General features: G+C 45.7%; 1 protein-coding gene across 1 annotated transcript in view; it reads right to left on the reverse strand.

Annotated features, from left to right (window-relative positions):
• Positions 1-26799, reverse strand: part of LOC144488517 (ankyrin-3-like) — a gene marked incomplete at its 3' end in the record, with an annotated part of 74560 nt that overhangs the window by 44363 nt on the left and 3398 nt on the right. The window contains exons 4-7 of the mRNA XM_078206564.1: positions 25787-25859; positions 24313-24375; positions 17873-17917; positions 10685-10817 (exon numbers count right to left, since the gene is read on the reverse strand). Of these exons, the coding sequence (XP_078062690.1) occupies positions 10685-10817; positions 17873-17917; positions 24313-24375; positions 25787-25859 (314 nt within the window). The remainder of the gene's footprint in view (positions 1-10684; positions 10818-17872; positions 17918-24312; positions 24376-25786; positions 25860-26799) is intronic.

Consider the following 26799-nt stretch of genomic DNA (forward strand, 5'->3'; position numbering starts at 1 on the left):
TCCTCCTTATCTGGAGAGACCAGAATTGCACACAAGACTCCAGATGAGGTCTCACCAATACCTTGCACATTGTAGCAAGGCTTCCCTACTTTTATACTCCAATCCCTTGCATAGACACTAATATTCCACCTGCCTTCCTAATCACTTGCTGTACCTGCATGCTATCTTTTACTGATTTATGTACAAGAACGGCCAGATCCATCTGCACTGCAACATTCTTCAACCTCTCACTATTTAAATCATGTCCTGCTCTCCTTTCTGTCAAAGTGGACAAGCTCACATATCTCACATTGTACTCCATCTGCCAATGTTTTATCCACTCACTTACCCTTTCTATATCCCTTTGCAGATGCTTTAAGTCCTCCTCACAATGAGCTTTCCCACGAATCTCTGTATCATCAGCAAATTTGGCTACAAAACAGTCTGTCCCTTCATTCAAGTCATTAATATGGATTAAAAATAGTTGGGGCTCCATCACTGATCCCTACAGCACTTCACTCATTACAGTTTGTCAATCTGAAAATGGCCCATTTATCCCAACTCTCTGTTTGCCGTTAGTTAGGAATCAATTATCCATGCTAATATATCAGCCCCAGCATCATGAGCTCTTATCGTGTCCAGTAAGCTATTACATGACATCAAGGAAAACTTTTTTTTTGTTGATATGTGTTTGCAGTAAACCATTGAGCAAATAAATTGGGACATGTGAATGAAGTAATGGAATTAACACATTTTCTGAACATGTATCTCTAAGAAGGAAGAGCGAAAAACAGTTGTCCAAATGAAAGAACAGCTTTACTGGGATGTTAGAGAGGATCGGGCGGTATGGTGGCGCAGTGGTTAGCACTGCTGCCTCACAGCGTCAGGGACCCAGGTTCAATTCCCAGCCTCAGTCTGTGTGGAGTTTGCACGTTCTCCCTGTGTCGGTTTCCACTGGGTGCTCCGGTTTCCTCCCACAGTCCGAAAGATGTGCGGGTTAAGTGGATTGGCCATGCTAAATTGCCCTAAATTGCCCTGAGGATAGAGCCTGGGTAGGATTGTGGTCGGTGCGAGCTTGATGAGCCAAAATGGCCTCCTTCTGCACTGCAGGATTCTACAGATTCTATGATTCTAAGAAGTCTTCATATAATGATGGATAGATAGCTACAGTTATTAAATATAACATGCGCTGAAGAGAAGACAAAGTACCCAGTTGGACATCAAAGAACAAAGAACAGTACAGCACAGGAAACAGGCCCTTCGGCCCTCCAAGCCTGTGCCGCTCCTTGGTCCAACTAGACCAATCGTTTGTATCCCTCCATTCCCAGGCTGCTCATGTGACTATCCAGGTAAGTCTTAAACGATGTCAGCGTGCCTGCCTCCACCACCCTACTTGGCAGCGCATTCCAGGCCCCCACCACCCTCTGTGTAAAAAACGTCCCTCTGATATCTGAGTTATACTTCGCCCCTCTCACCTTGAGCCCGTGACCCCTCGTGATCGTCACCTCCGACCTGGGAAAAAGCTTCCCACTATTCACCCTATCTATACCCTTCATAATCTTGTACACCTCTATTAGATCTCCCCTCATTCTCCGTCTTTCCAAGGAGAACAACCCCAGTCTACCCAATCTCTCCTCATAGCTAAGACCCTCCATACCAGGCAACATCCTGGTAAACCTTCTCTGCACTCTCTCTAACGCCTCCACGTCCTTCTGGTAGTGCGGCGACCAGAACTGGACGCAGTACTCCAAATGTGGCCTAACCAGCGTTCTATACAGCTGCATCATCAGACTCCAGCTTTTATACTCTATACCCCGTCCTATAAAGGCAAGCATACCATATGCCTTCTTCACCACCTTCTCCACCTGTGTTGCCACCTTCAAGGATTTGTGGACTTGCACACCTAGGTCCCTCTGTGTTTCTATACTCCTGAGGACTCTGCCATTTATTGTATAACTCCTCCCTACATTATTTCTTCCAAAATGCATCACTTCGCATTTATCCGGATTAAGCTCCATCTGCCACCTCTCCGCCCAATTTTCCAGCCTATTTATATCCTGCTGTATTGCCCGACAATGCTCTTCGCTATCCGCAAGTCCAGCCATCTTTGTGTCATCCGCAAACTTGCTGATTACACCAGTTACACCTTCTTCCAAATCATTTATATATATCACAAATAGCAGAGGTCCCAGTACAGAGCCCTGCGGAACACCACTGGTCACAGACCTCCAGCCGGAAAAAGACCCTTTGACCACTACCCTCTGTCTCCTATGGCCAAGCCAGTTCTCCACCCATCGAGCCACTTCTCCTTGTATCCCATGAGCCTTAACCTTCTTAACCAACCTGCCATGTGGGACTTTGTCAAATGCCTTACTGTAATCCATATAGACGACATCCACGGCCCTTCCTTCATCAACCGTTTTTGTCACTTCCTCAAAAAACTCCACCAAATTTGTAAGGCACGACCTCCCTCTTACAAAACCATGCTGTCTGTCACTAATGAGATTGTTCCGTTCTAAATGCACATACATCTTGCTGAAACTCACTAGGAGTCTAAAAGAGGTCAAGTTTGGACTGACAGCTTGTTTTTCATTTGTCAAACTCACTAACAATGGCCAGGAATGTGTAGATACAGCATCATTTAAAAATAACCAAGTGTCATCCCCTTGGAAATTCCAGACTGAGGGGTTTACTGATAATTTAACAGTTAACTACATCCTGGGTTGTGTAATCCCCTGAACTGCTTTCCATTGCCTGAGGGGGTAGCAGAAGACTATTTTTCCCAAAGTAGCCCCAAGTCTCAATTTCTGCCTTTTGTCAGTGATGTCACGTATGTGGAGGAGTGTCACGCGTCTGGTGGTCATGCTCCAGATATCACGTGCCTGGGACAGGTTCGATGGACCAGCTGCTCATCTCCTGCCTTTCATTTTCATATATTCCAAAGGAAAAATCTTGGAATTAAGATTAACAGAAACCGTGGTAAATATTGTGTAAAGTCATTCACTCTCGAGACAGCCAGTACAGGTTCAGGCTGTGAAAAAATTTCTCAGTCCTAAATGGTCGACTAGTCAGATAAATACTGTGGCCACAACAGCAGGTCAGAGGCTGGAAATCCTGTGGCAAGTAACCACCTCCTGGCTCCCTGAAGCCTGTCCACCATCTGCAAGGCACAAGTCAGGAGTGTGATGGGATACTTTGCACTTGGCTGGATGGGTACAGTTCCAACAACACTCAAGAAGCTCAACACCTTCCAGGACAAAGCAGCCCACTTGATCGCTACCCCATCCAAAAAGATTCAATCCCTCCACCACCGATTAACAGTGGCAGCAGTGTGTACCATCTACAAGGTGCACTGCTAGAACTTAGCAAGGCTCCTAATGCAGCACCTTCCAAACCCACGACCACTTCCATCTAGAAGGATAAGGGGAGCAGATACCTGGGAACACCACCACCTGGAGGTTCCCCTCTAAGCCACTCACCATCCTGACTTGGAAATATATCGCCATTCCTTAACTGTTGCTGGGTCAAAATTGCCTCACAAATAGCACTGTGAGTGTACCTACACCTGGGGGAGGGACTGCAGCAGGTTCAAGAAGGCAGTTCATCACCACCTTCTCAAGGGCAACTAGGGTTGGGCAATAAATGCTGCCCAGCCAACGATGCCCACATCCTGGAAAATATACATTTTTTAAAAATTCTCATTATGAGGCTGTGACTCCGAGTTCCAGGTTTCCCCAGCCAGGGGGACATCCTCCCACATCTGTCCTCTAAGTCCTTGAAGAATTTTTTGTCTTAGAATCATAGAATCTTTACAGTGCAGAAGGAGGCCATTCAGCCCATTGCGTCTGCATCGACCACAATCCCACCCAGGCCCTATCCTCGTAACCCCATGCGTTTACCCTAGCTAGTCTCCCTGACACTAAGGGGCAATTTTAGCATGGCCAATCAACCTCTTGATGAGGTCACATCTTATTCTTATAAATTCCAGGGAATAGTCTACTCAATCGTTTCTCGTAGAATAGTCCTCTCATCTCAGGAGTTAGTCTAAAGAACCTTTGCTGCACTCTATCTTAGACAGGTTTATCCTTCCTGAGGTAAGGGGACCAAAACTGTACACATTACCCAGGTGTACGTCATTACTTTTGCATTCAAATTCTTTTGCAAAGATTAACACGTTCTTTGCTTGGAACGAGCATGAGAATTGGTGATAATGTTGTGATGAACTTCTACAACTCCGCCTTCCTGCGGGATCCTTTGTCTTTAGCAGGAACAGGTCGCCAACTCCGAGGTCCTGGAGCACGCCAATCCCGTCAGCATGCACTTATTGCTAAGTTAACAATGCCTGCGCTGGCTCAGAGAGGTTCACCGGATGGGTGATGGTTGTATACCCAAAGACATCGAGTATAATGTACTGGCCACTGGGTCATGGTCTATTGGGTGCCCTTACCTTTGCTACAAAGAAACCTACAAGTGAGATATGAAGATGGCAGACATTGCCAATGACAACTGGGAGACAGCTGCCAACGTTCATGATCTGGAAGTTCACTGGGAGAGGCAAGCAGAATTGAAAACTCAAATGGTCAGGAAGAGGAGCCAGAGAAAACAAAGGCTAGTGAATTGTGCATCTTCAGCCCAGTGTGGAATTCCCTCCCTAACAGCACTGTGAATGTACCTGCATCTGGGGGACTGCAGCAATTCAAGAAGGCAGCTCATCACCACCTTCCCGAGGGAAACTAGGGATGGGCAACAAATGCTGCAAATGTGTAGCCAATGTGGGAGAGACTGCCATGCCAGAGTGGGGCCCATGAGCCACAGCAGGCAATACAATCAGGGGAAGGCTCACTATGGTCCAGCATCATACCTCGCACAGATAGAACCATAGAAATGTTACGGTGCAGAAAGAGGCCATTCTGCCCATTGAGTCTGCCCTGGCCAAAAGGAAGACAAAATTACACTGGCTGCACATTTAAATCACACGTTCGAGCACCTGGTCCGTAGCCTTGTAAGTTATAACGCTTCAAATGCAGATCCGGGTATCTTTTAAATGGGTTGAATATTTCAGCCTCAACCACCAACTTGGGCAGTGAATTCCAGATGCCCACCACCCTCTGAGTTAAAAAGGTTTTTCCTCATGTGCCTCTAATCCTTCTACCCATCACCTTAAATCTATTCCCCCCTGGTAATTGACCCCTCAGCTCAGGGGGAACAAGTCTATCCTATCACCGTCTCGGCCCCTGATAATTTTGTGCACCTCAATTAGATCATCCCTTAGCCTCCTGTGTTCAAAGGGAAACATCCCTAACCCATCTAATCTCTTCTCCAAGCTGCAATTTTCAAGCCCTGGCAATATTCTTGTAAATCTCCTCTCCACTCTCTCCAGAGCAATTAAGTCCTTCCTATTATGTGGTGACCAAAACTGTACCCAAACTCCAGCTGCGGCCTAACCAGCATTTTATACTGTTCCAGAATTACATCCCTGCTTTTGTATTCAATGCCTCGCCCAGTAAGGGAAAGCATTCCTTATGCTTTCTTGACCACCTTATCCACCTGTCCTGCTTCCTTGTGGGACCTGTGGAAAGGCACTCCAAGTTGCACTTTCCCAACCTCCTCCCAAGAGGGTTATGTTAGTTGCCAGCGACACACATCTCAAGAATGAAGGGAAAGGTCCCAAGAATCTCTACGGAAAGGTTAAGAATGTTGGGAAAACTCTGGAGTAGAGGGAACTGAATAGTATCTACTTGTAGTTTTAAGATTATGAAGGATTTATGAAGGAAAAACGGATCTATGGTGAAGGATTCTCATAGTAGGAGACAAAAAGTACATTGGAAGTGAGAATGGCTGTCAGGCTGCACTACTGTCCAAAATTTGTCAAGAAATTTCTCAAGGCCAATTACTTAAGCCAATAATAAGGCTTCAAAAGATGCCTGTGTGCAGATGGGAGGGAAGTGGTTCCCTGTACATTGGTGTCCATAGTACTGTAAGAGTTTTAACACCAGGTTAAAGTCCAACAGGTTTATTTGGTAGCAAATGCCATTAGCTTTCGGAGCCCTGCTCCTTCGTCAGATGGAGTGGATATCTGCTCCCAAACAAGGCACACAGAGACACACTTGGGAGCAGATATCCACTCCATCTGACGGAGGAGCAGGGCTCCAAAAGCTAATGGCATTTGCTACCAAATAAACCTGTTGGACTTTAACCTGGTGTTGTTAAAACTCTTACTGTGTTTACCCCAGTCCAACGCCGGCATCTCCACATCCATAGTACTCCCAGACTGCTCATTAAAATGACTGGCAAATGCATTGCGATAATGGATGAAGACACAAGGTGTGGCAGAACTGTGATCATCACCAACAGCTATTCAGCAATGACTTCTCTTATTTGTAACCAAAATAGCATCCAAAACTCCAAAGGCCAAATCAGCAGCATTCAGCTTGACCTAGGAGATTTGAGTGTGCCGTAACTTAGTGAGTAGGTCAGCGCTGCGTATATTTTCAACTACTTCAAATCATAAAATTACCACAGACCCAACAACCAGACCGAGCTGGGGATTCCTCACGTTGACTGGCAGGATTATATGACCCACTGGGAAATTTGAGTCAGTAAACATGGCTGACACCTTTAAGCGGTGAATATTACCACCTCTGGTGTGGACAAAGAACATTTACCCACACCCCAAGGAGGTCCACATAGGACAGTTCTTCCAACATGGCATGAAGAATGAAGACGAGTCTGGTTTCAGGAACAGTCACAAGCCGTGTCAACGCATAACTTAGACCATCACCCAACATGGCTAACCTGGCAGCAGCGTGCAAGGGGAGAGGGAGACTCACTAACCACTAGAGCGACTCAGAAACCTCAACACACATCACATCGCTACCAGCTGGAACAGGATTAGCCATGGCCACTAAAGAAGTAAAAGCTTCATATGATCTTACCTGATTTTAGGACTTTTTAAACAAATTGTGGAGAAAGAAAAGGAAACAGGAGAAAATAGAAGTGATTAAAGAAGCAGAAGAAGCAGAAACAAGTAATAAATATTGTGCTGTGGTCCAACATCTATGGTTTCCTTTTTAATCTACGTGGCCCACAGAATAGCAAGCATGTTATCTTAACACGTCTAACAATAGCAAACATTTCATTACAGAGTTACGCAGCAATTGTCTCTTCATTCTACAGGTACATTAGTGAGATGCCAGTCAGAAAGTCTGTCCTGTCGCCCAACAATCTCTATTAAATGAGATGCAAAGAACCCACTGGATACGCAAGTTTAATATTTCTTAATGCATTTTCAAATCGGGGCACCAACAGTCTTTTAATGGGCAAATTAAAACCAGGCTTCCAAATAACAAGAGTTTCCAATTCAGTGTGGCCAGCACAGCTGTGATGTGGTCAGGCTGAGGGAGTGACTCCTCAGTGTGAATCTGTTAAACCTACTCGTTTGTTCATCTCTATATCGGCTGCCAACTTGGTCATGCTGCAGAGACTCCAATTCCCATGCCATTTATTGGGATTGGAATCGCCGCAATACAGGCAGTTTTTCTGAGGATGGTATTTTTTCTCCCCCATGGTCCCCAACTGTTTAAAGACGTGACACGGTAGATTCAAGAGGAGTTAAGACGGCGCTGCATGTTGATGGCACCAGTTGCCCGCAGTGGCACTGAGGTAGTGACCATGCCTTTGAGGCAGCGAGGGTGCCCATTGGAAAGTCAGAATTGAAACTGTACGTAAGCTGGAGTGTCAGGAATCTATGATTAACCTTGTTGGCCGTGTAACACTTCATAGCAAAGATCCCCTGCTGTGGATAACCACACCAGCCAAGGTGACTTAAGTGACAATAGATGTACAAATCAATTTGTTTTTTTAAATCCCATTGAGAGTATTGTCTAGAACTTACAGTTTTTAATTAAACCTGTTGGATTTTAACCTGGCGTTGTGAGACTTCTTACTGTTTTAAAATATGTGGCAGCAAGTCGCTCAACATGGAACTGGGAATTTATAGTTCTGTTTTGCTTTTCCTCAGGGAAGCTCAGTGGAAAGGACAAAATATGCCCAAAGAGCTTGAGGTAATGTGTAGATTTGACAAGCTAAGCGTTGCGGACAATGGTTTAAACGTACTGCCGACAGGGAACTGATAACTGATCGGAAGACAACATCTCACAGTAATCCAAACGTTTGGTAACTTAGGGAGTTAGTCTCAAAGCAGTGTGTAAAAAGAGAATCCCAATGTGCAAAGGATGCCCCTAATCTGGGATTTTTGAAATTGAGTTTTGCTGTTAGAGGGATGGCGAGACTGAAACTTTTCAGGCAGCTGTTTGACTTGGTGAGATTGCGCATCAATCAGTATAATTCATGCATCAGGCCATTAAAGCAGAGGGAAAAGGACCCAAGGGTGCTGGTTTAATTGGGTTAAATATGAGGTGCATGTTGAGGGGGAGGGGCAGTCTCCTGCCTGAATGAAAATCCGACCGGCGAGTCAGAAGTCTGTCTGAGGAGTGGTTATTCACGAAGCAAGGACAGCGCAGAAAGCTTTGAAAAGCTAAACAAGCTTCGGGAGCAAGAAAGCCAAACAAACTGCTTCGGGCATCACATCGTTCTGCAGAGCAGCAGATCCTCTGCAACAGCCCTAAACATGTCAATGCACGCAGGTCATGCGTGTGAAGGAGGACTGGGCCACCTCCGGGAGAACCAGAGTTAAATCCAGGCTCGAAGCACTTTTTATTTGATGTACATATTTATCAAAAGTAATTAGCTACGCCTAAAGAGAGCTTAATAGCTCTCTCATTTGTGGAGCTTTCTTTTGGTCTCCCTGGGAGGTTTTAGGTGGGATCATCAAAGCTGAAAGTTGGGGAAAAGACAGTGATAGGGCCCACACAGGCTCTCCTGTCAGTTGTTTACTCGGGAGAGGGCAGACAATGGGACACGGCGTTAGCCAGTAGTCAATGGGGAGTGAACAGCTATCATCCGTGACGAGAATCCAGAATGCATTTATTCCTACAGGAGGCTAGCTAAATTTGCTTTTCCGGTTCCAAATATCTGCTTCGGATTATGTCCCCCTTATGGTTCTCTGCACTGGCATGTCCAGTCTGACATTTTAAAAGGAGCCCAGACTTTGGTTCGAAAGTTTGGACCAGAGAAAGAATCCGCAGTGTCAATTTGATTCCTCAAATCTGTTTACCCAAACTCCACTGAAGACAGCTTCCAGTTTTATTCAGATGAAAGATGTTGCTTGCTTTCATTAACTCTTCAGAGTCCATAACATGGGGGCATAACTTTAAAATGCGAACTGCGATATTCAGCCATGATATCAGGAAGCACTTCCTTCGCACAAGAAGCTGTGAAAATCTGAAATTCTCTCCCCCAAAAAACAGTAGAGAAACAGATTGATAGATTTTTGTTCGGCCACAGGGTATTAAGAGTTACGGATCAGAGTGAATGGAGTGAAAACACAGGTTGGCCATGATCTAAGTGAATAGCAGAACTGGCTCAAGGGACTGAATGGCCTACTCCTGTTCCTATCTTCCTTAATAGGGTGTACAGTGATAAATCACTAAATGATACATTTTAGTTTGGTAAACATTTTGCATTTAACCTCGAAACATTTCAATCTAGACACTGAATTGCATCCTCAGTTTAAATTGGCATGTGGTTTACAAACAGTTTGTTTTGCTACTTTTAATTTTTTCCCCTGTACAAGTCTTTTTTTCCCCTGTGACATTTGATCTAGCGGGATCATGTAAACACGTGGTTGCATTTTATAATTTTTTTTTCCAGCAATGATAAACAGGGACGTCCGGGGCAGAAAACATGTAAACTAGGGGATTTTCACAGTAACTTCATTGCAGTGATCATGTAAGCCTACTTGTGACACTAATAAGTAAATCAAATAATCACATTCCTGGTTCAATTTACATGTAAATTACACATGCATTCAAGGCGCGACATGTAGGAAGCACTAACAGTGATGACAAGGTAGAGTCCAAATAATGTCAGGGCACATGCATAGCTAGCAGTGTGGGAATGAGTCCAAATCACACTCTTTATGGTGAAGCAGAAATTGGGAGTTATCACGGTCAGTGGGTGGCCCCATGTTTACAAGGCAGCCACTCCTTGAAAGTGCTTAATTTCCATTTGTTAAAATTAATATTTAGCAGTTTTAATCTCTGTTGCAAATCTTCGTCCATGTGTAAATGAATGGGTTCTGGAAACAAAACACTAGGGAGTTGTTGATTTACAGCTTTTCATTAAAAATAAACACTGAGGGAACATCAAGTTTAATTGTAGGTATTTGTCGAAGCTCATTCTCGTGCTGTGTGATCTGTTCAAGTCTGTCGGGTGTAGAATAGTTCGGGAAATTGAAAAAACTGCAGCTCTATTTCCCTCGGTAAAATCGGCATTTTGTTCCCCATTGTAATCTAATTATAATCATACATATATACATTGTATTTAACCTTATTGAGACAGGCAATGTAAATAATTGGATTTTTATCAAATCCAACACCACCTTCTTCAGGAGCAATTAGGATAGGTGACAAATGTTGGCCCAGTCTGAGATGCCCACACTCCACAAATAAACAACAAACAAACTTCAGAATGGCAATTGCTAACAGGTTATTAAAAGTACTTCACTCTTCTGAAAAACATACCCATTCATTCACAAGCATGTCCTGCCAATTTAAGAATATGAAAACAGCATGAACTACATTACCTTGCAGAACGTGCGCCAAGGCTGAAACCCATATAACTCATGTTTCCTTCCACAGGCAGTGAATCATCTCCTAACTCCTTCAAATCCTGTGGCCCAAGATATTTATCCGTATCGCCAGTCATCGCATCATCACCTGTTAACAAGCACATACACAGGCACATTAAACCAGTGTTCCTGTATCACAGGGAGGCTAAACCAGTGTTCCTGTAACACAGACAGTGTAAACCAGGATTCCTGTATCACAGGCAGTGTGAACCAGGATTCCTGTATCACAGTGTGAACCAGGATTCCTGTATATCAGCACTGATCAACGTCCCACTATTATCCAAAGGTCACTGTTTCTACTTAACAGGAATCTGATATAACTCAAGGAAAACAGCAGCTGTTTAACCCACGATTTAACAATAAGTTTGGCATCTCTGCTGGACATATCCCAGAAAGTTCAGCGTAAGAATTCCTGCCCCTACTATTGGCTGCCCAATTCACACAACTTCCCTTGACTATGCACCTCCCTCCCACACCAGTAACTGAACCTCTCATGAGTTACATGGACAATGCTCACTGTCAGTCAAACAACCTCCTCCCTGTCTTTAAAACTATCAATGCAAAACAAAATGGTGCAAAGATGAGAAAGAGCACAGCTCTTGCTTATGATCCTTGCAAGTGCTGTGTTCTTTCTCATCGGCGCACTGTTCCTCTTCTCAACTGTTTCTTGTAGTAACACGCTGAAGAGGTAGGAGAATTCCTGGAGACTCCAGGGCAGTGCTGGAGGGTTGGCAACCTGAAATACCACCCGGTGAGAAGTCTGAAACACTCCCAAAGATGCCAGTTCTTGAGTCTTGTGCTTTATGGGTGGCACGGTGGTTAGCACTGCTGCCTCACAGCGCCAGGGACCCAGGTTTCATTGCTGATTTGGGTCACTGTCGGTACGGAGTCTGCACATTCTCCCCGTGTCTGCGTGGGTTTCCTCCGGATGCTCCAGTTTCCTCCCACAGTCCGAAAGACGTGCTGGTTAGGTGCTTTGGCCGTGCTAAATTCTCCCTCAGTGTACCCGGACAGGCACTGGAGTGTGGCGACTGGGGGATTTTCCACAGTAACTTCATTGCAGTGTTAATGTGTAGCTACTTGTGACTAATAAGTAAATAAACTTAAACTTATGCTTCAGATGAAGGCTGCTTCATAACAATTTAACGCCCCCCCTCCCCCCCCCTTCTCCCAGCCCATGAACATGACTTAATCTGCTGAATGTCCACAGTGCCCCCAATAATGTCCTGCAATACACAACCCCCACCCCTGCCTGCAATGTCTCTGAACCTTGGAACAAACAGAAGGGGGGGGGGGGGGGAAATGCAATCTTTCTTTCTCTCTCTGCACATTACTAGATCATTTGGAAACACGGCTCACACACACAACATGCTAAAGAGGCTGCATATCTCAAACTAGCCCCGATTGAACTGCCCCCAGTCTGGGAGACAGAGAGGGAGGGACATGGACCGAAAGAGTTGGGGAGAAACAGAAAACAAAGTTAGGCTGCAATTAGGAACATCGTGCACCAATTAGATCAAGGTTTAAAACACACACACTCTGGGTATTTCACAGTTACAAGGTGCGAGTGGGCAGATTCTGCCCTGAGAGAGAGAGAAAGACCCTTACATGTTTGAGAAGCCATTCCTTCCTACCGCAGAGCTGGCCCCCAGGAACTCCCTCCCGATCGCTCCCGCAGTCTATCAGCCACTTTCCCAGCGCCGGGAATCGAGCCCGAAGCCAGGGCTGGGCTGCGGGAATCAGCTCCCCCACTCTGTCCAGAGACACAGCTGCAAGTACACGGCTCCCCCCAAAGCAGCACACTAAACCCCCAGCAACAACACACCAAGCCACTGACAACAGACAGCAATGAATGCAGCTCTGGCTTTGGAAAGGAATAATTGGGAGGTGTGTCACAGAGAGCAGCACCATGCCAGCCCACTTTCCCAAAGAAAAACCCGCCTCCCTTCCCCAGCCCGGAGGAGGGGGGGCACACTCCCTGCCAGAGGGGGTCCCGAAAGGCAGCAGCTTACATTGCCAGGACTCGGAAGCCCCCAGTGCACGGATTAGTCAGCGCTGGGGAATGAAGGGGTTGCAACACTCACACTCAACATTTCATTCAAACAGTGAAACTGGACACTCTCCTGCACTCAGGTCCCGCACTAACTGGCCATCCAGATGCGATTCGAACTCCCAGCAGCTGGCCAATATTTAAACATCTTCATGGAAATCCGGCTCAGACACATCCAGCAGTGTCCGACTGGCATTTAAAAATAAACACCAGCAACAATCTTACACTGTGTACAAACATGTATCTCCTTATCTCACACCTTCCCAATTCTCTCAAAATACCCGCCCCATCTTCCAATCCCTCCATGGCTCACCCCCATTCCTCACTCTGCAATCACCTCCACCCTTCCTAGACACCCTGGGGGCAATTGTAACTGTCGGTGAGTGTGTACTGGGCAATACTAGGTTGGCTAACCTGTTTAAACCTTCAAAAGAAAAATGGGCAGAGATTTTTGTAACTCTTGGTGACTGCCTGTTTCGCACAGACCCCTCATGATTTTAAATACCTCCTCGATCAAATCATCTCTCAGCCTCCTCTTTTCCAAGGGGAACACTCTCAGTTTCTCCAATCAATCCTCATAACTGAGTCACTCATCCTCAAACCATTTTAGTTAATTTTCTGCATCCTCTCCAAGACCCTTCCTAAAGCCTGGGGCCCAGAACCATAGAAGAATCATCGCATAGAATCCCTACAGTGCAGGAGGGGACCATTCGGCCCATCGAGTCTGCACCAACTCTCCGACTGAGCATCCCACCCAGGTCCTATTCCTGTAACCCCACGTATTCACCCCGCTAATCCCCCTAATTTACACATCTTTGGACACTAAGGGACAATTGAGCACGGCCAATCCTACACATCTTTGGATTGTGGGAGGAAACCAGAGCATCCGGAGGAAATCCACTCAGACACAGGGAGAACGTGCAGACTCTACACAGACAGTGACCCAAGACGGGAATCGAACCCAGGTCCCCGGCACTGTGAGGCAGCGGTGCTAACCTCTGTGCCACTGTGCTGTGGGTACAGTAATTCCAGTTAAGGCTTGTCCAGTTTTTTTAATAAAGGTTCCCCATATCCTCCTTGCTTTTGTACTCTGTGCCTTGATTTATAAAGGTCAGGGTCCCATATGACTTTCCACCCACTTTCTCAATCTGCCCTGCCACCTTCGACGATTTGTGCACATATAACCCCTGTTCCTGACCCCCTTTCAAAATGGTACCTTTTAGTTTATAATGCTTCTCCTCATTCTTCCTACCAAAATATATCACTTCACACTTCTCTTTGTTAAATTCAATTGTATCTGTCACATGTCTGCCCAGCCCACCGACCTGTCTATGACCTCCTGAAGCCCATCATTGTCCACCCCACAGTGCAAAGTATTTTCCATGGTGTATATCATGGAAAGCAATGGTCCTCGTCCCGACGCCTGGCGAAGGCCGTGGTATCCCCACCTCCATTCTGGAAAACAACTCCTCACAACACTCTCTGTTTACTGTCACTCAGTTAACTTTGCTAACATTTTCTCTTTCATCCTATGGACCTCACCATGGCCCATGTTACTTCATCAAAGGCCTTATGGAAGTTCATATTCACCACATCAACTGCATTACCCCCCTCGATCCTTGCTCTTACCTCACCAAAAAGCACAGCCTTTCTTTTACTCTTTCAAGGGGAATGTGGGTGTCACTAAATTAAATCATAATTTACTCCCCATTCCTATTGCCCTCGAGAAGTTGATGGTGAGCCACCTTCTTGAACCCACTGCAGTCCATGTGGTGTAGGTACACCCACAGTGTTGTTAAGGAAGGGAGTTCCAAGAACAGTGAAAAAAGCAGCAATGTAGCTCCAAGTCAGGTAGGTGTGAAGCTTGAAGAGGAACGTGCAGGTGACGGTATTCCCATGCATCTGCTGCCCTTGTCCTTCGAGGTGGTAGAGGTCGGGATTTGGAAGGTGCTGTCAAAGGAGCCTTGGTGAGTAGCTGCAGTGAATCATGTAGACTGTACACACTGCTGCTACTGCGCATCGGTGGTGGAGGGAGTGAATGTTTAGGGTGGTGGATGGGATGCCAATCAAATGGGTGGCTTTGTCCTGGATGGTGTTGAGCTTCTCGAGTGCTGTTGGAGCTGCACCCATCCAGGCAACTGGAGAATATTCCATCGCACTCCTGACATATACCTTGCAGATAGTGCGTAGGCTTTGGGGACCCAGGAGGTGAGATACTTGCTACAGAATTAAGCTACGTGTACCGATAGTAGCCCAGGAATCCCCCAAACACAAAGATTTGGAAAGCAGCATTCCTACGAGAAAACTCCACGGAATCCTAGTATCACACCAAATTCCTGGTCCCAGTTGTCATTCCGTCCGAGTTCACCCTTCCACGCACCAAGAACTTTGTATCCTGTAGTTTTGTGACTGGATTTAAATGGGCCATGAACAAGCCAGATCTAACAAAACAAAAACTAGTCTTTGTCAAAGTGGTTTCCGATACCATCGAAGTATCTGAGATAAAACGATACTCTGTGTAACGTCAACTTATAACCAGTGTGTGCCGATTCCCCAGGGATGTAATTCTCTCTTACTTTAGGAATAAAATAAGCTGAAATAAACAGTGATGGATTTCACATAGGAATTGCCATTTCCCCATGTGTAACACTGCTCTGAACTTTCCACTCTTTCAAATAAGATTCAGACACCATGAAAGGTGAAGGAAAAAGCCATTTCTTGTTTGTTCATGCCAGTCCAAATGACAACACTGGCAATCTTCAACAGCCATGCAATCAAATTGAAATGTTTTATACTTTGGATCAGAGTTCATATTAAAGAGTTAAATGAACAGAAAGATTCTGAAGTATTGCCACAGTAGTAAATTTAGTGAGCGATGCATGGGTTGATGTGTTGGCAGATATATCACTGTGGGGCTGGAGTTAGCATTGGCGATACATTTGAGTGAAAAATACAGCCAGTGCTCAACAAACTAGCTGTAGGAAACAGCAATAAAACAAATTTGTGCATTTATATAGGGTTTTCCATGACCACTAGATGTGTCACAGCACTTTACAGTCAATGAAAGTGCTTTTGTAGTGTAGCCCCTGTTGCAATGTAGGACACATGGTGGCCAATTTGTGTAAGACAGCCTCCCACACTCAGCAACACAACAGTGACCAAGTAATGGGTGGCACAGTGGTTAGCACTGCTGCCTCACAGCGCCAGGGACCCAGGTTCAAATCTGGTTTCGGGTCACTGTCTGTGTGGAACATAGAACATTACAGTGCAGTACAGGCCCTTCGGCCCTCGATGTTGCGCCGACCTGTGAAACCAATCTAAAGCCCATCTAACCTACACTATTCCAATATCATCCATATGTTTATCCAATGACCATTTAAATGCCTTTAATGTTGGCGAGTCCACTACTGCTGCAGGCAGGGCATTCCACACCCTTACCACTCTGAGTGGAGTTTGCACCTGTCTGCGTGGGTTTCCTCCGGGTGCTCCGGTTTCCTCCCACAGTCCAAAGATGTGCGGGTTAGGTTGATTGGCTATGCTAAAAATTGCCCTTAGTGTCCTGAGATGCATAGGTTAGAGGGATTAGTAGGTAAATATGTAGGGATATGGGAGTAGGGCCTGGGTGGGATTGTGGTCGGTGCAGATTCGATGGGCCGAATGGCCTCTTTCTGTACTGTAGGGTTTCTATGATTTCTATGATTATGTTGATTTTTGGGATAAATATTGATCACAACACCTGATCTTCTTGGAAATTGTGCTCTGGGATCTTTTATAGCCACTGTTGATGGGACCCAAGCTTAACCAAAGGAAGAAGCCACTTCCAACTTCCTCTGTATTGCACTGCAGTGTCAACCTTGATTTCTGTGCTCAAGCCTTGGGGTGGGGTGGGACTTGAATCCAGAACCTTCTATTCCAGAGACGAGAGTGCTGCCAACTGAGCCATGGCTGACACAGAAAGTCAACAAATACTTAAAGAAGGTAGGCTTCTTGTATCTGCAGCCAAGTGGAATGGACCAGCCGCCCTTGTGCAGCACTGTGCCAGAATCGATGTAGCTGGCAGCTCGAGAGGTTGAAAATCTCATCTGTCACTTGGTTCATTAAAAACTCCATCGGACAGTCCAGTCGCCACAGTCAATGTGTCAGCTGTGACTCAATCATAGCACTTTTGCCTCTGACTCAGAAGGTCATGGGTTCAAGTCCCACTTCATAGACTCGAGCATGTAATTTTGTCTGACAATCGAGTACAGTACTTGGAGGAGTGCTGCACTGTCAGGGGTGCTGTCCTTCAAATGAGACATTAAACTGGAGCCCTGTTTTCCCCCCAAAATGGGGACGAAAGATCCCAGATCAGCATTCAGAGAAATGCAGGGAAGTTCTGCCCAGTGTCCTGGCCAATATTTATCCCTCAAACAGCATCAGCAAAATCAATGATTTGGTCATTTATCATGTGCTGTTGGGGGAACTTATGCACTACCTGGTTGCTGAATTCCCCATACCCTTTCTTGAAAAGAAAAATCAGTGGGGTCTGCTCTTGCTGACTTTAGCACCACAGTTCAGGATGTCTCAGGAGTTTGATCTCTCTCTCTGTTCAACTTTTAGGGAGTTCAGTCATTTTCCACACCAGGCCAGAATTGTGGGTCACATGACATACTGAAAGTGAATGAGATCGAGCATGTGGTGTGTGGGAGTGAGTGAGAGTGTGTGTGTGTGTGTGAGAGAGAGAGTGAGAGAGTGTGTGTGTGAGAGAGAGTATGTGTGTGAGAGAGAGAGTGTGTGTGAAAGTGTGTGAGAGAGAGAGTGTGGCGTGCGTGTGTGTAATGAATCGAGGCAGAACAAGGTTAAAGGCTGACTTGACAGTGCTGGAAGCTTGGGCAGCGGAGGTCATGCAAGCTCCAGTACAGAAGCAACACTCTGCAAAGCTGCACCACATATTTAACTTGCTGCAGCTCCAACAACACTCAAGAAGCTTGATACCATCAAAGCAGCCCACTTGAAAGATATCCCATCCAGCAGCTCAAACATTCTCTCCCTTCATCACTGATGCACAGTGTCAGCCGTGTGTACCATCGACAAGATGCACTGCAAGAACTCACCAAGATTCCTTTGACAGCACTTTCCAAACCTGCGGTCTCTACCACCTGGAAGAACAAGAGCAGCTGATGCATCCTGACTTGGAAATATGTCACTGATCTTTCACTGTCGCTGGATCAAAATTTGGAACTCCCTTGCTAACAGCACTGTGGGTGCACCCACACCGCATGGACTGCAGCTGTTCAAGGTAGTGGCTTACCCACCTTTACAAGGGAATAAGGGACTGGGAACTAATGCTGGCCTAACCTGCGACATTCACATTCCATGGACAAATGAAGAGAACCAATTGTTGCTTTCAGAGTTTCAGAAGAATCCAGCACTTTAAGGCGTGGAATAGAAGCATCAATGTAAGTATAGGCATCCCCGTGAGGAGAGTGCATTATGTGAATTATTGAGTATGCATGGCAGACTATTGCAGCATCAAGCCGCCACTGGTTAAACGTCCACCTCACCTCAATCCCTTAGTACCAGAGTGCATGGATTCAGACCTGCCAAGATTCGATGTAAGCGTTGATAATAGGAGCAGGAGTTGGCCATTTGGCCCTTTGAGCCTGTTTCGCCGTCTAATATGATCATGGCTAATCTTTTTCTACCTCAGTGCTACACTCCAGTGTTCTCCCCATGCTACTTCACTTGATTTCCTTCTTAGATATATTCAGTGAGGTGGCCTCCACAGCCTTCTGTGAGAGAGAATTCCACAGGTTCACCATCCTTAGTGAAGAAATTTCTTCCCATCTCATTCCTAAATGGCCTGTTCCATATCCTGAGACCATGACCCCTTGTTCAAGACACCCCCAACACCAGGGGGAACCTCATCCATGCAATCAGTACGTCCAACCCTGTCAGAATTTTATACATTTCAATGAGTTCCCCCCTTATTCTTCTAAATTCCAGTGAATACAGGCCCAGTGGACCCAATCTTTCCTCATATGACAATTCTACCATCCCAGAAATCAGTCTGGTGAACTAGGTTACTAGGAATAGGTTGCTATCAAAGCACCATTGTTTTTTGGGGTCATTTGGTAGCGTGGACAACACACTAAACGATTTGCGGTTGTGGGGGTTTCATTAGCCGCAGTCATGCACACTCCCTTATTGGAACTGTGGTCCATCATAGAGAAGGCTGTGGACAGCTGAGCCCTGAGAGACAGTCACCGGAATTCTACCGTCCCGCCCGCCACGGAATCGGAGCGGGTGAGGGACGGACAGGGCTGGATTTTACGGTGTCAGATCGAGTGAGACTGTAAAATCCCACCCAGTATGTCTGCTCAGTGTTCACACTGCTATAACTGAGACAGAGCGTTCAAGCACACTATTCGCCTCCTGACGGCCTTTGGAGATTCAGGGAGCAGTCTGTCTGTTCGCTAGAGGTCTCCCATGGGCATCAGTTGAGGGAGTGCCCAGCAATGGGGCCAGGGTTCAAGTACACCCTAACGAGGCTGCTATATCTCAGGGAGATGCTCCATCCAGTCCCGGCCTCCAGCAGTGCTCAGGCGATCCTGTGCCAGAATCACTTGCAGCCGAGGGGTTTCACAGGTGTGGAGAATGGCATCATGACAAGACCTGGTGAAGGTGTGCCCAAGGGAATGCCAACCAGCTGCCCCTGTGAACACAATGAATGCTACTGTCTCCTGGTATGCCTTCTATACATTATGCAGCTTGTCAGTTGACTTTTGTAAGGCTTTTAGAAGGATAAGGGGAGAATCTCATTGAAACTTACAGAATACTGAAAGGCCTGGATAGAGTGGACGTGGGGAAGATGTTTCCATTAGTAGGAGAGTCTACGATCCGAGGGCACAGCCTCAGAGTGAAGGGACGACCCTTTAGAACCGAGATGAGGAACTTCTTCAGCCAAAGGCTGGTGAATCTGTGGAACTCAATGTCGCAGAGGCTGTGGAAACCAAGTCATTGAGCGTATTTGAGACAGAGATAGATAGGTTATTGATTGGTCAGGGGGTCACAGCTTATGGGGAAAAGGCGGGAGAATGGGGTTGAGAAACATATCAGCCATGATTGAATGGGCGAGCAGACTCGATGGGCCAAATGGCCTAATTCTGCTCCTATATCTTATGGTAACCTGCCCTACTGCTTCAACTATATGTGGCCAACCTTTCATCATGTCCATGGATGTGTCTGAGAATAGAACAGTGGCAACAAAGAGGTGCATTTATATAGCATCTTAATGCAGTGAAACACCCCAAGGCACTCAGAGCCGCATAATCAAAAAGGAACACAGGCGTTCTAGCTTCTCATGGGCTTTGGGTTGAAATGAAGAAGTGGAAACTGAGAAAGTACGATCATTGCAAAAGGTGGAGTAAGAGTCAAGTATTGGTGACAACAGAAGGTGCAATAACAGGGAAGAACAGATCAGGCTGGAGAAGGACAGGAGGGGTGGATAACACCAGAACCGAGACAGAGGGAGGAATGGCAGTGTTGTCCAGATTCGCAGTGAACAGAGAGATGCTGACGCCTCTCATGGGCTACAGCTAGCTACAGACAATGAATCAGACAACCAAACATTGGAGCTGAGCCACAGAAGGTGACATTAGGATGGCAGCCATTGGCTGGTCAAAATAGTTGGTTTTAACAGTGTCTTGAAGAAGGAGAATTGGAGAGGTGAAGAGGTTGAGGCAATTCCAGAGCTTAGGGTTCTGCAGCCAATGGTAGGTGAAGGAAGTCAATGGTGTGCAACAGGCCAGAATTGGAGGGAAGCAGGGTTCTTGCAGGGTCACAGGGCTGGAGAAGGTAGGAGCGGCCAAGGATGCAGAAGAATTTATGCCCCTCCTTCATGGCTATCTGTAAAATTACTCTCCACATGAACTGAAGCCAAAAACTCTGGAACAACATGAGGAAGATTCAGAGAGATGTTCCTGGTTTAAACCATGATCTACTAATCTGAGCTGTTTCTGAAGTGTCCCTGTTGATCAGTGGTCACCACTTGTGAAAATTCCTCTGTTATGTCGCTCTGTGAATTCCTTCCGCGTGTACCTGCTTGTTCCAACCAATTGTACAATACAATCTGCTAAGCCTATCTTTATTTTTAATACTGCACTGTTAAGATTGTTAGCATATATCCGTTCTGTACATGCTACATTGCAGAAATATATACATGCATTACCTGTTTGTTTTCCTTTCGGTCAACCCTTTTCCCCATTTCCATCTGGATCCTTTAGCCATGGACAGTGTGCGCCTCGGTGATTTACTTCCTCTCTTCATTTGGAAGCCACACCCTCCCATTAAAATTGCCCTGGCAACACTCTATACCAGTGTTGGGGAGAAATAACCGCACCTTGTCACCTGAACAAGATGCCCTACTTTGTAACTGAGTCATTCTGCAGCACAACTGCACAATCCGCACATTCTCAAAACAGATATCCCTGCAATTCAATTAGAAGTTCACAAACCTCAGGAAAAACTGTTGTGATGTTAATATACCTTTAAGAAAGTTTTTTTTAAATCATGATCTCTGCAGCTCTCCCCGCTTCAGTGTTTCTCAGCTCACAGCCTTAGTTGATGTCATTAAGGCACTGGCTTGACCGGAGATGTCCTTTTATTGCTGCTTAAATGGGGGTTTGTTTATTTTTACTGGGATGTTTATTGTTCAGAGAAAAACTGGTTGGCAGGGCAGGGTGATAGGAATTTTTTTTAATTTTCAGTTTGGAGTTGCAGGTTTGAGTTTTAGAAGGGACAGCAAGCTGAAAAGTCTCTCTCTCCCTGGTTTTGGAAATGCTGTGGGTTAGCTGAAAGCCTTCCTGGAGTAGAAAATCTGCTATTGGTGGCTTGACCAGAGTCTACCTAGGATTCTGGGAAGCTGTTCTGACTTCAAACTGTTCTGGGTGTATCCAGAGAATTGCAGACGTCAACCAAAGGACTCAATTCCGGTATCACAGGAGCATTAGTCTTTGCTGTGTTGAACTTGTTTAAAGAGTTTTGTCTATGGAAGGTTTTGGTTTTGATTGGAACACATTAGATATCATTGTTAAGGGTTATACATTATAGTGGTTGTTTTGTTTCTTGTTTGTAATTGATAAGAGTTCTTGCTAATTTTCTTACAATACATGTTAACTATATTCTAAAATAAACTTTGTTTGATAAAAGCTCCCCAGTGGGTCACTTGAATCATACCCGAGGTGAAACATCTCATGCTTATCCTAACCAAATTCAAGATGCAAAACTTATGATCCAGGTGGGCTCCATAAAACACTTTGGAGTTTCTGACCTGAATCATAACACTGTCAGTCTATTTTAGGAGGTGGGAAGGGGAGGAGGCCATGGTGGTGCAGTGGTAGCATCCTCATTTCTGGACCAGAAGCTCTGGGTTCAAGTCCCCCTTCAAAAGGTGAATTCATAATGTGGCCAAACAGGCCTGGAACTCTGTCCAATATGGCTGGTGGCAGGCGGTAAGGGAGAGAGAGTTTTCCGGTCAGCCATACTGCAGAAGACAAAGGCAAACCACTGTAGTACTTTCCCAAGCATAACCGCTGACCAATCGAATGGAAGTCCATGTTGCCAATGCCCTCAGAAGACATAGTACCAGGAGGAGTAGGGGAAGCGAGTTAAAATTTGGAATATTCTGAGTACCCTTCCAAAACACCTATCCGGTTCCTTACTGTGATTTGGGCATGAATAGCCCTGCACCCTCCTTTCTAGCACAAATTCATTCCACTCTTGCTGCTGATCTACTTTGCTGTTCTATCATCTTTCAACAAAAAAATGCTTGACTTTCCAATTTTCCTGTGACATTCTTAAACTGCCTCCTCTCATTCTTGAACCCTGTGCCTGACAGAAGGACTTATTGGGAACCAAGTTCCCCAGATCTCAAAGATCCTGAGAGCAACAATCACCCCCCCGCCCCCCTCCCCGCCCATCCTCCTTCAATCTAGTTTGTGAAATCCCATGGAGGACAATCTTTCCTCATAACCCAGCCTTCTTTTTCTCGGCATCTTAAGTCCCTGAAGTGGTGGTGCAGTGGTTATCGCTGGATTAGAAATCCAGAGACCAAGAGCAAGATCTGGGGTCCGGGTTCGAATCCCACCATGGCAGATGGTGAAATTTGAATTTGAATTCAATAAAATCTGGAATTAAAAGTCTAATGATAACCATGACACCATTGTCAATCATCGCAAAAACCCATCTGGCTCACTAATGTCCTTTAGGGAAGGAAATCTGCCGCCCTTACATGGTCTGGCCTACATATGACTCCAGAGCCACAGCAATGTGGTTGACTCTTAAATGTCCTCTGAAATGGAGGACAGTTAGGAATGGGCAATAAATGCTGACCCAGCCAGCGATGCTCCCGTCCCGTAAAATGAATTAAAAAAAGGATTCCAATTGCAGATCTCGGAGTAGAAATTGGAACCTCTTTGTGCCTGTTTTACAGGCATTAAGTGGCCACAATAGAGGCAACTGTCAGGGTCCTGCATCCCAACGATGCCTGAAAGATGTGCTACCCTAAATTGGTTAGATCACAATTCCGAAGTTCCTGGCAATCCGTTAAAAATGGTGTTAGACTCCTGACATACACAAATGGAGGCCCCAGTGTCTATCTTAGGCCCACTTGCAAGTAAAGAATTGCAACGTTTGAAGCAGTCACAGGGCCAATTCTAGTCCAAGGTTCCCATTGCTGCTTCCTGTTCCAGGATCTTAGGGCTGCGAATCGCACAACATTCATCTCCTGAACACGGGCCAGTGGACTCCAGTCAGGCATATTGAGCCCAACCAATGCACGATAGGCCTGAGGCTCAAATTCAGACTTGCTTCAGGCCTCCCAACCAGGCCGGAGAGGGTGACATGTCGCTGGTGATGCACCATTGCCACATATTACCATGTTCTCTCCTAGTAACGACCTTTGGTTCTTGAGGAATAGTCAAGTTCGGAACTCTCCAAAGTCTGGCAAATTCTGAACTATGGGAAATAGTCAAATTAAGGGAGTTGTGTCACGTGGTTTCAGGTGAGTTTGAGCCTGAAAGAATTACTTTCAGCATCATGTTTGTTTAAATTCACTCTACCAAACACGCCAGCCTAGATAACATTCCAAAGCGCAAAGCGAACACTGGTCGTTTCTCTATTGGGTGACTGGGAGTAGAACACATTTCAGTGAAATATCTGTAAACTCCAGTCTTTTCTGCTCACATCCCTGTACAAAAAAGCATGGAATCAATGCTGAGATGGAATGATCCGCTTGAATATAAAGGTTTGTTAACTGGAGTTCCAGCTTTCCCACAGTTCAAGTTCTCCCCTCAGCACCATCAAGCAGTCTGGCCAGTTTGCACCCAGTAAGACCCCAGTCAGCCCCTCCACACATTCAGGTTAAGGGTTTGCAGAGTTTCAGGCACAGCAAGCGGGGCAGCCAGAATGGAAGTAGTGTCAGTGCGTTAGTAATGGCTTCAAACACGGAAACGTTAACTTGGTTAAATCATCACAGTAAATAAAGAACAAGTACCTTCATCGGCATCTGACAAGTAGTCAGCTTCACTGACACTTTCAGGAACGCTGGCTTTATGAACTGTGTGGTTTGAATAAAGATTGCCAAACATTACCAGACATTACCAAATTCATTTCAACCCTCTTTCACTTAACAACAGGCTAGAGTGTGTAAAGCACAGAGCGCAGCGTGGTCAATGAAGAAAGTATTCACTGGATTTAACATTGGGTAAATGACGCTTTGAGAACTCAGGTTGTTATCTTAAAGAGCTACTGGGAACATCAGATTTTGAAAGACTATCTTAGGTATCAAGGTCACCAACAAAGTGGAAACTGTAACAGAGAGACAAGCAGAGAAAGCTCACGCTGGGCGAAAGATCAGGGAGTAATATTCAGGAAAGGACAGAGAAAGACGGGCAGAGAGACAGAGGGACAGGGATATGCAGCGAAAGGATGAGGGAAAGAGACAGGGACAGAGAAAAAGGGAGGGACCAAAGCACAGCGTAGGAGGTAAGGACATCTAGAAAGTGAGAGGCAAGGACACAAAGGACAAAGATATAAAAAAAAGGATATAAAGAAAGAGGAACAGGGATGGTCATCGAGAGAGAGAGCAAGACAGAGGTATATAGATGGGGTGAAAAGGATGACTTGGGAATGGGGGAACAGGAGCATTTGGAGGATAAGGAGGGGAGATGACGTCACAGAAATCTGCTGAGGAGGTCAAGAAATTATAGAAAATTTCCTCCCCCCCGCCACCCATTTTCTCTCCCTCCCCTGAAGTCACTGCTTCCTATCGCATACAGCCCCACAGTTACTGGCACAACTTCACTGTGGAATGTAACCACTTTCGGCGTGAGAGCTTGGTCAGCCAGCCTTGATGTACTACAGGAATGTTGAATGCACCACAGCCAGAGTTCATGCCCTGGTTCTTGCTCACCACCCAGGGTTCTGCAGTGGCCAGCAAGTGCTGACTGAATGGTTACAAAGAGTGGGGGTTGATGGAGAATTTCCCATCCCTTTGGCCAGGGGTGCTGAAGCCTTCTCTTACTCAAACTAGACCCATTACCAGAGAGGCAAGCAGCACCAGCCGGGGATTGGGCCTGGCTCCTCCTGACAGGACACCGGGCAGGGCCTTTGGTGAACAGTTTTCAACCTCAATGGTCATTATACGCAAGTCTAAACGACAACACGGATGTAATGAAACCTGGCCGTATGGTCTGTTCTCGAAAGAGGAACACAGGAGAACAAAACCTTGCCCAGAATGATATCGATTTCCTTCATTGATAAGAAGTCTTTAGAATGTTGTGCAGAGTAAATTAACAGGTGCGTGCTGCCAGTTGGGAAGATGGAAATTAGAAATTGGGGTACAGCCCCCACCACTCTCCCCCCCCCCCCCCCCCACCCCACCCCACTCCCACAGCACCCCCAACCCTCCCCCCAACAGGCCAGCAGGGATAGTTTTAGAAAGAATAGTTTAAAGTTATTTCCTTTACCTTCATCATCCGATACATCCAGAACCTCGTTCATAGTTTCGGGAACATTTAGTTTATGCTTTTCTGTCACAGACTGTGGAAAAAGGGAGTGTTTTAGAGACAATCAGATCAGGGCAGTTAATTACAATTCAACTGCACCATTTAAGATGATGCCGTAGACATTTACACAGTGAGGCAGAGGTATGAAATGGATATTTTTCATCCAACTTTATCAAGGAGGTAGATACTATCCAGGCCACAGCGACAGATGAGGAAACTCTGTCACTACAAGGGTTCAAAATTAGTAAGAAGGAATTGTTGAATAGACTGTTCGTACTGAAAGTTGACAAGGCACCGGGTCTGGATGAGATGCATCCAACAATATTGAAGGAAGTGAGAACGGAAATTGTGGGGATGGTGGCCATAATCTTCCGGTCTTCTCTAGACTGCGGGGAGGTGCCGGAGAATTACAAACAGCACGTCCTTGTTCAAAAGGGGTTGTAAGGATAAGCCCAGCAATTACAGGTCAGTCAGTTTAACCTCTCTGGTGGGAAAAGTTTGTGAAACCATTGTTCGGGATAGAATTAGCCGTCACATGGAAAAATGTGGGTTGATTATGAAGAGCCAGCATCGATTTCTTAAGGAAAAATCTTGTTTAACTAACTTGCTGGAGTTTTTTTAAGAAGATAACGGAAAGTGTGGATAGGGTAATGCTGTTGATGTACTTGGACTTCCAAAAAGCATTCGATACAGTGTCGCACAACAGACTTGTGAGAGAAGTTATAGCTCGTGGAATAAAAGAGACAGCAGCAATTTGAAAATTGGCTGAATAATAGGAAGCAGAGAGCAAAGCTCAATGGATATTTTTCAGGCTGGAGAAAGTTTTGTAGGGGTGCTCCCCAGGGTCGGTATTGAGACTCTTGCTTTTCCTGATATATATCAATGATCTAGCTAGATCTTGGTGTGCAGGGTTTGTGGATGATACACATTGTAAACCGTGATGAGGACAGTGCTGGACTTCAAAAGGACACAGA

This window comes from Mustelus asterias, unplaced genomic scaffold (genome assembly GCF_964213995.1).
Source record: "Mustelus asterias unplaced genomic scaffold, sMusAst1.hap1.1 HAP1_SCAFFOLD_1627, whole genome shotgun sequence".
NCBI classification, from domain to species: domain Eukaryota; kingdom Metazoa; phylum Chordata; class Chondrichthyes; order Carcharhiniformes; family Triakidae; genus Mustelus; species Mustelus asterias.